The sequence below is a fragment of the Electrophorus electricus genome, chromosome 2 (assembly GCF_013358815.1).
Source record: "Electrophorus electricus isolate fEleEle1 chromosome 2, fEleEle1.pri, whole genome shotgun sequence".
NCBI classification, from domain to species: Eukaryota; Metazoa; Chordata; class Actinopteri; order Gymnotiformes; family Gymnotidae; genus Electrophorus; species Electrophorus electricus.
In genome coordinates, this window is record NC_049536.1 from 32,087,170 (window position 1) to 32,099,563 (window position 12,394).

Genomic DNA, 12,394 nt, shown 5'->3' on the forward strand with positions numbered 1-12,394 from the left:
CTGAACAACTTCTAGTTTTAAGCCAACAGTGGGACTTCCTGGTTATTTATCAAAGTCATTGCTGGTGAGCCAGGCTGCCTGGCTGCGCGATTGTTGTTCTCAGTAGAGAGAGGCGAGCGAAGGAGCCTTGCTGAAAGGCCTGTTTATGCCCTCAGCTCTGCCGCTGTCAGCTGGCTGGAATTTACTGTAAATCACATTGCTTTTATTGCAAGATTTAGTAGCTTATCCTCGGCGGGCTCCATTCACTTCGAGCTTGTCCCCATTAGGATGTTAGCCTCAGACCATAAAGGGATTCAGCTACACATCATCATACAATGTGAAACCAAACCTTTCATTTCTCTGCCTCACCCTGCTGTCGTCCCCTCCTGCCCTCCTTTGCCATCTTTCTTTTCACCGTTTCCTTGTCTCTTCTCTCGCTGTATTTTCTCTGTCTCCTTCTCTCTCTTTCCCCCCTTTTCTCTTTTTTTTTCTACATCCTCCTCTTTTGCCGCCTGCCTTTCATTTCTCCTTTACGCCAATTCTTTGGCAATCGCTGAGTCCTACGGCCAGAGACTCCGAGGTGGCTACGGCCTCCCCTCTCTGAACTGTTTCAGTCAGTGTTGCTTTTCTTTCTATTAATGGACCTTGGCTGTGTTTTTTATACAGATCTGTCAGAATGTAACAGTGCTGAAGCGCTTGCTTTTTTAGGCACAAAATGTTATGACTGGTTTTACCTCTCAGATGAAAGAAGCTACAGCATTTCCAATTACTGACTACAAACTCTAAGTGATATAAAACTGGACGTTGCCCTGGAGACCAATAGATTAATATTTTATTTCTGGAATGAGTAATGTGAAAATTCTTCCTCTGAATACACAGAAATATAAAAATCAACAAATGAGGGAAAAAGAGAAACTGTTGCAATTATCTGAGGCCTACTAATACATGCATACCATTGCTTTTATACCCTGCAGATTTAACAACACGGTTGCACAACTAAAACATGCTTCATAAAATCTAGAAGGAAAATCAGAACTGCATTTTTCCCCGCTCCTGTGGTGTTTATAATGGCACATCCTTTACATATTAAACTATATATATTTGATATTGTGACTACAAAATCAGATCCAAGCTTGTTGCATGATTAAAATACAACTGATGCTTCCAAGAAAGAGAATGTCAGAGAGAGAATTCAAATGTAGAACTTTTTTTTTTTTTCTCTCCATGGTGTGCTGTAGATATTATACTAAAACCAAATTAAACAGTGCAAATCACACATTGGGCTTTGTGAAAACATGCTGCCTGTTTGTTTGGTTTTTCTGGGGTGGTTGGGTTTTTTTTGTTTTGTTTTTGTTTTCCAAAGTGTGGGTTTTCCATATGAGAAAAAAATCCCTTAGTCCAAGCCCAGATGAAGTGATGGGGATGACAGAGTCCGCAGGCAGAAGGTTAAAAAACAGTGCATCACGTGACTGGGCAAACCCCTAACCTTGTTCCTGAGGAAACGGACAGTTTCGGTTGTGGCGAGGGTGTGTGTGTGTGTGTGTGTGTGTGTGTGTGCGCGTGTGTGTGTTGGAGTTGAGGGGGACAACCATGGCAACACATTCCTATCAAATTAGAGCCTGATGCAGTGTGTACACAGCCCTGATCATTACTACTTAACTGGTTAATCAGTTGAAATCCATTTAGATAAATGCTGTTCTTAATCACAGCTTTGGGATGCAACTCAAGAACAAACATTTAGTGTTTAATGTTCACTTTTCAGGCTTATGCCATTTCCATATTCAATGTGAAATATGTATCTCAAGTACCAGGAACCAGGTGTGATTACTCTGAAAATATGAATGGCTAAATTTGATCATGTTACAGTCATTTTTTCGATTTACATACACTGATTTTATTCACCTAGGTTTTCCCTTAGGTCTGGTAAACTGTTATACCCAACATCTTCCCTAATTTCAGTTTTTTGTGTTTTCTTTTCAGGCTAGAAATATTTCAGACAAACAGACAAAAAGAATAACTTCACATCTAAACATGAGCTGTTTGTGTGAGTGTGTGCAATGTCCTTATCATCCACCACAAACCTTCACACACGTGCACACACACACGCACACGCACACGCACACACACACACACACACATTCTGTCTGAATATGATTGTGGGTGTGTGTGTCTGCGTGTGCGCGTGTGTTTGTGCGTGTCCGGATGATGTGTGTGTTGACGTGCCGTAGCAAGAGTTCAGGGAGGCAGCTGAGAAAAATAATTTAGAATGTCCTGCCTGCTGACACAAGGACAAAAGGCACAGGGAGAACTTTCTCATATGTGGCCACGAGACAATGGCGGCGGCTCAGGCTGCCACTACACAGCGGTTGTTTTCTTGCTGACCTCTCGTCCTCAGAGTGATGGCTGGAGGCGTCGGACAGCCGGCTGCTCCTGCATCCACCTCTCCAGCGCTGCCGCGGCCCCGCACACACCTAGAGGCATTCCGCCGCTGATGAGCAACATTTTCCACCACCGCCAACATCTCGAGCAGGAGATTAATAACTGTCCTGATTGCATCTTGTGTGCTGGTTGTCCTCTCTTGCTGACTCGTTCCTGTTGTCTCATTCTATGGCTTTTTCTCCTTCTGCCTTTCACTGCTTCTCTCTCTCTCTCTCTCTCTCTCGCTCTCTCTCTCCCTCTTGTACAGACTAGTTTACTGCTTGCTGTCGACTTGATTTCACAGGGTAGCCTAAACACCCTGCCATACATCCGCTCTCCCATTCATTACCTCCACATCGCTCTCTCCCCTTTCCCAAAAAGCAAGGTGTGATGGGACTCAATTAAATCAAGATTAGCTACAGGAGCAAAAGAAGATGGAGCCCAGGGCCCGATCGGAGCAGCCGGGCTCCTTCGCTCATACCCAGGACCTGTGCAGTAATTATTACCTTGGAGTAAGGTGGGCAGTCGTTTGTTAGGGAGCCCAAGTGGACCAGCACTGGGTGCCCACGGGCAGGAGTTCTCCCCAGAGTTGAAGGCTGCACTGGAAATGGCCAGTGAGCTCGCTAGGGAGGGGTCAGGGCCAGATCAATGCATCACTCCAAGGCTCCTGCACATAGAGTGGAACAGGCACGGGGGAACGCGGGTGACACTCTTCACAGCATGTGTCTAAACTCACCTTCTCACCTTCTCCAGCTTTCACCGAGAGGTGTGTGGCAGTCAAAGCAAAACTCCGAACTTCAGCCAGCTAGACAGATAAGACAGATGTATGAATGTGCCCTGCAGTGACGTATGAGGTTTCCTCCACCACTGTCGAAGCGATGGATAAACCTGAGCATGATCATAACATTTGCGATTAGATGTCAAGTAAGCATGGTATGAATATCATAAAATGGTTATTAGAGTAGTTCAGTGATGAAAGATTTCTCGAGACATCTCCTGTGGTCTGAGCTATGAGCCAAGACCGCTTCACTGTGAGTAGCTCCACCGCGCATTTTTAATCTATTACTAAATTGTTACTACATTTGTTTGTAGTTCAGGCATCATTATTGTCACATTTTGGAAGTACATATCAGGCACTAATAAATTGTGACACAACAGACGATGATATATCACAATATTTCTTTTGGCTTACACCGAAAATTACATTGTTTTTAAAATACATAGGCTCAATTCAATGAAAACATTTCAGCATCAGAGTTCTGAACTGAGTTGCTCTATGCAATTAATCTGTTTATACATATTAACTCATAATTCAAAATAAATGCAACCTCTAAAAATGGGAAACGCCGTAGCCGCTTATAGACGAGTTTTTTCTTTTTTTAACTCACTTCACGGAAACCTGTGTTTAAGTAAACCTCGCCGTGACCCGGGCAGCCTGCTTTGAATTTGGCTCTCTGGCAGAGCGCATGCGCAATTTGCAGCGTGTTGGCTTCTGTACAGCAGCTGTTTAGGGTTTGAAATTCCAACATGGCAGAGCCAGTGGTCAGTCTTCCCCTTACTAACTTGGAATGGTTTCAAATCGCAAGCATCTGCGCTTAACCCGCACGACCATTCATCAGCGAACCTGTCGGATCGATGTTGCTCTAACCTCTGAGGTGATCCTGTCACACACACAGGTAAGAGTTAATCCTGCTATTCCAACGATATTAACAGTCTAAAAAGCATCGGAGCTGCTGGACTACGGAAGAGCGCTTGCTTTATCGCATAGCATGCCTCTGAGTCGCTCCCATGCACCATCCAAAAACTGCAGATCCGTATCCGAGTCCGGAATTGAATTTGATATAAAATAGGTTTGCGTAGATTGTGGAAGGCAAAACGCGCACCTGGGTGGGTGAAGTTGGATATCGCCGAGTGATAGTTGGATTGTACTCATTATCATAGCATTAGGTCTTTGATGAGAAAGTAAGAGACGGGTGCGGTTAGAATTGTTTCAAAGTAACTTTTTCTGGCAAAAGGCTGGTCAGTGCATGTAATATTATTCCCTGAAAAGTTTTCCGTTTTTCTCATGCCAATTTGGCATTTTGTGTTACATGACTGTTTAAGGGCAGCGGTCGGCATCAGAGTGTAATCTGTTTTTAAAGCTAAGGACGTTATGCTGAGGGAGTAGTAGTTCATAGCATAATTTGATGTCGGTTGAAGGCGATCACTAATCTATCTCTATCCCCGGTAGTTTTAACCAGACGGTGGAGCAAACTGACATGAGCTTGCTGTCGTGGTCATGTGTTTTTATCCGACCAGTCTCTCCCACTCTCCGTCGCGCTCTCTCTCTCTCTCTCTCTCTCTCTCTCTCTCTCTCTCTCTCTCTCTCTCTCTCTCTCTCTCTCTCTCTCTCTCTCTCTCTCTCTCTCTCTCTATCTAAGCGTCTCTCCTCTTACATGTTATCCAAGAGCTTTTGTTGGTTTTGCCTTTTGCTTAATTATATGCATGTAGGTTAAATGAATACCTGACGAAAAGGCCCCCGTTTCACGGCGGTGAAATTCGAGAGCGCGGAGGAAAAGTGGCTGTATTGAAAACCGACCTTTGGAATTTCTCCTCGTGAAAATTCCGATTCTGTTTTTTCCCCTTTCCTTGTTTTAGCCCGGCAGAGATGATCAGTACCACCGGTGTGTATGGTAGGTTTATGTTTGTGTCATTTCAGTAGACTAGCATGTCTTTAGATTTCCTCAGGTCGCATGACTGATTTAAATAACGAAAATAATGTGTGTTTATTGAAACACTAGTGATAGATACCTGTTTGAATGTTTTTCCAATCGCAGATTTTAGGACTGAAAACTATTTGCAAAGTGAGCTTTACATTATTTTTATAAACTTGTAGCGTTAGTGAATTACTCAAAAATATAGACATAATAATAATAATAGCCCAGTAAGTAATATGACATTCATCACATTAATCATAATGTAGTTTGTATGTTTTCATGTGCGGTTGTAGGAGTCCAGTTTCAGTTGGGGACGTTAAATACATTTCGGAATGTCATTTTTTATTCTTTATTTTTTTGCCTTGACAAGTTGGCATGCGTCTTTAGCGTTCTCACTATGCACACAATGACGATTAAGGGCACATAGTAACCGGAAAAAGCAGAAAAACTCAACTCTCCAGATTTGGAGATGGAATGAATAGAAGCCTCTTTCAACTCATTGTCATTATAAAGCCGGCAGGCCTGCAGTCGTATTACACTTCACTAATCCTTATGAATTTGGAGAAACAAAAACAGAAAATGATTGTTTACTGCAAGTTTGTGTAAATAAGTTGTTGTACTTGCTTATTTGAAATAAGCAACAGTGTAATGTGTGTGTGTGTGTGTGTGTGTGTGTGTGTGTGTGTGCGCGTGCATTTTGTGACAGACAACTTTCCTAGCTTTTCTTTTTAGATAGCAGTCATTAGATATTAGAAACTCTCTGGGCAGCACCAACCTGCAGCCAGTGTTAGAAAAGGTCCCTGTGCGGCTGCATTCGCATATCCGAGGCAGAGAAAAGTTAGCAACAATTTCCTGAATGTGGCACATGCATTATTCAGCCTAGCAATGGCGCTTCATCCATCACCAGTGCAGAGCAACACTGCAAAGCCTTTTGTAAAGAGCAGGTTACAGTATGCACGACTGTGTGGTTCTACATCTCACAGAATTTCAGATGAATTCTCCTGTTTCCTTAAAATCTTGCTTTATGGAGGTAACGTTCATTTCTGTGTGATTTTCTTTCTTGCTTGATGCCTGTTTCACCATTTAATATGTCACACTTGGACGTTTTAGTATGACAGGAAGTCAATATTGTTCTATTTAGAGTTACAATACTGTTATAACAGTAATATTTAGTGTTTTAATTTTTCAGTTGAATAAAGTCATGAATCTGATTAGCAATTTCGTTAAAAGTTGTTGGAGTAATTGTGGAGAGTGTTTTGCTGATATCATCTGTCTAATCTTTTTTTTTTTAACATGTATAGGTTAAAACCATTCAATTGTCCTGAAAGCATATTATTGCTAGGTGATAATGAAAAAGTGATGTGCACATACATAGCATTTACATTTTGTTATTTAACCACACAATTAAAATAATCAGGCATAAACTCAAGGGTGTTTGCCGGTCCTCTTCAATAGGGAAATGTACATTTACATTTACATTTTGTATGCTGAAGTGTTTTGCTGCGGTGCATTTTCATTAAAGTAAGCATCAGCTTTTTTTTCCCCAGCCATTAGATGTATGATACCTGTGCTAGTAAGACAGATGCATGGTTAGTTTTCGTGAGTGTTAGTTGAGAAGGTCTGCTGGCCTAATTTAAGGTGTGTTAAATGTGTAAAGGTTCCCTGGCTGTCCAGCCTTGTGATGTGGGCGTGTAACCAGAGAGGGTTGCGTTTTGGATAGATGTTTGGATGGTTTGAGGCTTTTGTAGTTGTAGCACCGTGGGGCAGGTCAGTGGGACGTGGATGGTCCGAGCAGGGCTGTTTATTTTACACCTCTGGGGGGTGGAGCCACCGTGCTCTGCGAGGTCAGGCACAGTCCTGATTTATCCCCGGGTCCTGCCTTTATCAGCACGTTAAGCAGAGCGTGCGCTTGATTGGGCGGGCGGGCGTGCGCCCGCGTGTGTTGACATGAAACCTCATGTTGAGTTTTACGGTGTGCTTGATGACAGATGCTAACCCCTCCCCCTTCCACCACCCTCTTTGCTTGATGTGTCTTGTGTTGACATGCTCGAGCAGGCGGCCTTGGGAATACACACCTATGGAATACACACTGCTGCAGCGAGCACAGCTAGCCTTGCTGCTGCTCCGCTAGCGTGTTGATGGTTGTGTTGCAGGACATACTGAGAATGTGCCAGCAGGTGCTGTGGAGACTCTCACACACCGCTTTTCTTCGTTAGAATTTAATGACCTACTAAAAATCAGTTGTTCATTTATCGCAATGAGGTATTTTCTTTGGTGTTTCAAATGTGATGGACATTTTGAGAAGTGGTTTAGGAGTGGGTTTTTTAACAGGCTTTGTTTAAAGTAAAAAATACACCTTCCCTCGTGACTAGCAGGAGTGCCATTTCTGCTTGACAGAGACAAACGGCAGATCATGTCTAAGATGTTATAAGACTCACATCAGGTTTTAATGATCCCACTATAAATTCACAATAGAAAGAAAACCCCTCTCGGCAGCCGCACGATATAGTTATTCTATATTATACTCTGCTTTTGCCCTATATAGCATGCTTGAATGCTTGAGTATCTGCATTATTTTACATTCAAAATCTGTTGCATTTTTTTAGGAAATTATTATTGGAACTGGTACAAATGTAATATTTTTGAATATGGATGTTTTTATATATTTGTCCCCCTTAGTTGTACTATTTGTATTCTATTTTGCAGTTGCACTTATACACATTCATGTTTGCCCATCAACAACTGGTGGACTTTGATGGTGAATGTTGTAGTGGACAGTTGTGTTCATCTTTAGGTTATATATTGATACATAATGTAATATTCTAATTTATATTCTGATTGTGAATATTTGACAGGACTGTGTATAATTGTTGTGGTCAAAAGGAAATTTGCCTTTTTTTTCCCAAGTGTGAATAACGAGTATGAATATGAATATTAGACTTCACTACCACACACACACACACACACACACACACACACACACACACACAGACCCAAAGACATTCACATACACACCCACATACAAAAATAGCTTTTTATTAAACCCTTGTTTGGTTTAAAGCTGTTTCACAATTTTTTTTTTTGTGGGAATGTGTCCTCCTGTTGTTTTCAGTCCCGAGAAAAGTAGACAGAAACCAGAGGCGGAATTTTTTACGTTTCACCTGATCCCTTTGACACTTGAGTAAGGTGACATACACATAAACGGTGTTGGGTTAACACTTTCCAGAGTCAAATTTACATCTGTAGGAGTTAATGTAATGCTTGTGATTTTGTGTACCTGCATCTTAGGACTCATTTGCTGGTAGTTTGGTTAAAAGAAATGGAGAAAAGGCAGCAGTATGTCTGTGCTCGGCGAGCAAGCACCGTCTTTCCTCTCGGGATTGTTTGTATAAATGAGACTGACAGTTTTTATCTCAATCTAATGGTGACAATTAAAAGAAGCTTGAGACTAAGGCTGCTTGCTGCTGGACGAGCACCTTGGGAGATCTTGGGGGCTGTTTCAAATTGATGAAACACTCATCCGCACAGACGGATACATTTGTCAGTCTCTGTAACAAATCTTATTCGCCCCCACTCCCCTCCCATCCCCATTCCAGACAAAGCCCAGCTCAAATGAAATCAGTACCGGGTTGTCATCTTTAAGCAAATATGTTAAGTGTTGTCTTGTGTGCTTTTCATCTGAAAACGAAGGAAAAACCCCTAGGGAGAGAGACTCATGCAAATACAAATCCCATTTCTACAACAGGAGGGCCCCTCTCTCACTCCCCTGCCCGTCTCTCTCTCTCTCTCTCTCTCTCTCTCTCTCGCTGTGTTTCTCTCTCCCATGGCAGCTGGCTGTGTTATCTTTGTGCGTTTCTGAGTGCGCTGTCAGTCCTCTCGCTGATCTAAGTTGGGCCGCATTAGAAAGTGGTTGCAGCTGTCTGTTGCTATACTGAGAGATGTGTGCTCTGCAGCAAAGATGAAGGACCTCGAATCCTTGACATGTTCCCTCTGCTTCCCCCTCCCCCAGACTCCCTCGCGCACACACACACACACACACACACACACACACACACGTGCGCACACGCACACACACGCATACACACACGTGTGCACGCACGCACGCGCACACACACACACACACACGTGTGCACGTACGCACGCGCACACGCACGCACACACGTGTGCACGCGCACACACACACACACACACACACACGTGTGCACGCACGCACGCGCACACACACACACACGTGTGCACGTACGCACACGCACACACACGCACACATACACGTGTGCACGCACGCACGCGCACACACACACACTTTAGCTCATTTGGACACATGCTGTCTGTCAGCTCTCAGCGAATTTTTTTTATTTTTGGTGCCTCACACAATCCTCTCTGCGATTGACAGCCTATGGGGGTATGTTTTCTGTTTTTTTTAAAAAAAAAAAATGCATATTGTCCATTATCTGTGCTGCGTTCACATGCTCCTGCTATGCTTGCCACGCTGTTCTGCTGTCCAAGCAGAGATTATCTCCAGAGTCATGGAGCAGAGTAGAATTTCTCCGCATGCTTCAGGCCCTCTGCCGTTCTGGGAGAATGATGCATGAGCACTGAGCGGTAGTTAGCAAACAGTGGCAAACAAACTGTCAGTTAGGCGCTGTAATTAAACAGATCAAACCAATTGGTTATGAAGTGTTATGAATTTTAGAAGCATTTGACTAAGCAATTTAGTTCCAATTGTGCTACTTAAACTGATAAGAGCCTGCTTAAAAAGATAAGAATATCAGCTTATTTTTGATTGATCAAACATTGTCTTTGTACTATAAGAGTATTGTAAATGCTGCACAAATGCATCCTAGAATGATGAGGAGCTAATGTCAACAGGGCTTGTTCTTCTACCTCTAGATCAGAATGTTTAATCAGTGCCGAATGTGATATTTCACAGAAACATGAACACAATACTTTGTGCACTCGAACATAAACAGAATCCTGTGCATTCAAGCTCATCTCAGGGCGCCAGTCTGTGAATAAAGGTCTACTCTGATTTGTTGATTGGTCTTTTTTTAGCTCGTTACTCAGCATTGATCACTGTGGCTGGTAGTGTAATTTTAATTCACATTTTCAAGCAATAACTTCACTTATCCTTATTTTTTTTTCTTTAGCTCTACTCATACTTTTGGTGAGATTTTGTGGGCTTCCCATGTAAAATGCTGTGTGTGTGTGTGTGTGTGTGTGTGTTGTTACATTTTTCGATCAACAGCTTGATCCATAGCTGCATGGCAGTCTAGGGAGAGAAGCACTGAAATCCATAGCAGTAACCATGATTGACAGATTGCCATAAATATGTTGCTGTGCACACTAGACTTCCATTCATTACAACGCATCGCCAAGGCAACACAACCTGACAGCATCATAACCACAGCAATCATGTTAAGCTGACATCAGGATTTGAGCTGCTCACATTCCAGTTTGGGATTTTCCTGCTTTCCACGATGGATCGCATCAAACCGATGATGAGGACAAAGGATGTCAGAAATAGATGGTGTGGCATTTTATTTAGGAATAATGGAGCATTGTTAGCCAAGTTATATTCGGTCTGAAAGTCTGAAACTGTCAAAGTGCGACAGCTTTCTCAGTGGTACATGCCTCAGCATCATCAACAGACACAACGTGTTATTTAATTTCATAATGTTTATACCGATGGACCGGGCAAAGAATGAACAAGCCAGCGGGCTTTTATGGATTTTGCGCACAGGGAGAAGTTGTTAGTGCGGTTCTTGACATAAGTGAGGTAGACCATTAAAACCAAGCATAACCAAAGTCCTTAGCTCTGGTCCCTCCTTTTTTCCCTTCTGGCAGCCCATACAGTGAGCTGCTCCTCACTGGATCTATCTCCCTGCCCATAAAGCACAGAGACAGTGGAGAGAGTCTGTTGGGGATTGGTTTAGAATAGCCAATCCCCAGGTGGGCAAAAATAGGTGTAGGAGTGATACGTTTAATCTGGCCTTCTCTAAGATATCCCCCCTGCATCATCAGTAATTAGCATACCCCCAGTGGCAGGAGCTGAGACAGCTACCTAAATCACAGATGTCTTCATTTCCCCCGTTTACATTCTAATTAGGCGTTACAAACTTTTTGATTCTTAATGGTCTTTATGAAGGGAGATTTTATCCCTTTTACTTCAAGAGGAAGCAAGCAGACACGCAGAGAGAATGAGGGAGAGAAAGAGAACGTCTGTCAGGAGACGGAGCTTTAATTCCTTTTCCTCTTTACACAGCTCTCCTCTTGGAGATGCATCATTTTTTAAATAATTCTAAGCTGAAAATAATTATTTTTGCACTGGCCTAGAGAACAGGCCTAGTGCTTTTTGAATATGTTTTTGATGCATGGCCCGAGAAGCCACGTGTTGTGCCAATGATGAATTCGCGGGTACTATTGTTTTGTGAATTAGATTTTGGAATGACATTGGCAGCTAACCATGAAATTTTGTGATGGCACAAGAGTGAAATCAAAGCTTTTTTTCCTGGCCTGATCAGGAAGCAGTCCAAAAACAGGGTTTCTTTTAACCCTTGTCTTGTGCCGGTTGTCGCCATTTAAAGTAATTCCTGGCATGTTGTGGAAATTTCACCGGTGTTTGTTGCTTGCTTAGGGCTCCCCCTGAATTGTGAAATCGAATGACTCGTTCACAGGTCCACCAAGACCTGGCCCACTGCAGAGCAACTGTTGCTATAGAGTGCGGCACGTCAGAGGTGCAGGTGCATTGGCCGTGGCAGTCTCTCTCTGCAGGAATATGTGCTCTTATCGTCGAGGAGCCTTGAAAAACGAGACGCGTGTTTTCGGCCCTCCTTCAAGGCGTTTTGCCGTGCGCTCCCGAAAGCATTTCCGTGGCTACTGAAGTGTGTGGAAACGTAAGAATACAAGAAATGAGAAATAACGAAATGATCACAACGTTGTCTGGAACAAATGTGGTCTAGTGTTGACGCAAGCACCTTGTTTTAATTTAGTTCTATTTATTTATTGTTGGCTGTCTTCCTTGGTCACATAATGTTCATTGCATCCTTGCATTTGTTTCTGTGTTCCATCTTCTATGTATGGAAAAAAAAAATTGAGATTGATGTAAAATTGTCAGACAGCTCGTCTCTTATTGCCTAAAGGGTACCCTGCAAAAAGTCACCTGGTTTCTTCCAACAAGCGGCGCTTGCTTTTATTGCAGGGGGCTAAAACCACTTTTCTGCTGTTCATTTATGTGATGTTTCTTGACATTTAAATTCATGGAAGGCCTTGTAAATTACACTAAGCCAGGAAAAAAAAAAAAA

At 42.8% G+C, this 12,394-nt stretch overlaps 1 protein-coding gene across 3 annotated transcripts in view; it reads left to right on the forward strand.

Moving 5' to 3' along the window:
- Window positions 1–3,932: 3,932 nt before the first annotated feature.
- fign (fidgetin) overlaps window positions 3,933–12,394 on the forward strand; it is a 38,428-nt gene continuing 29,966 nt past the window's right edge. For 2 of the 3 annotated variants that reach the window (XR_004777091.1, XM_035535866.1), the window contains exons 1-2: window positions 3,933–4,073; window positions 5,035–5,069. Coding sequence is in view for 1 of the 3 variants with exons in the window: in XM_035535866.1 (XP_035391759.1) it covers window positions 5,045–5,069 (25 nt within the window). In the remaining 2 variants the exon portion in view is untranslated. The remainder of the gene's footprint in view (window positions 4,074–5,034; window positions 5,070–12,394) is intronic. The other variant, XM_035535873.1, reaches the window with a different exon arrangement.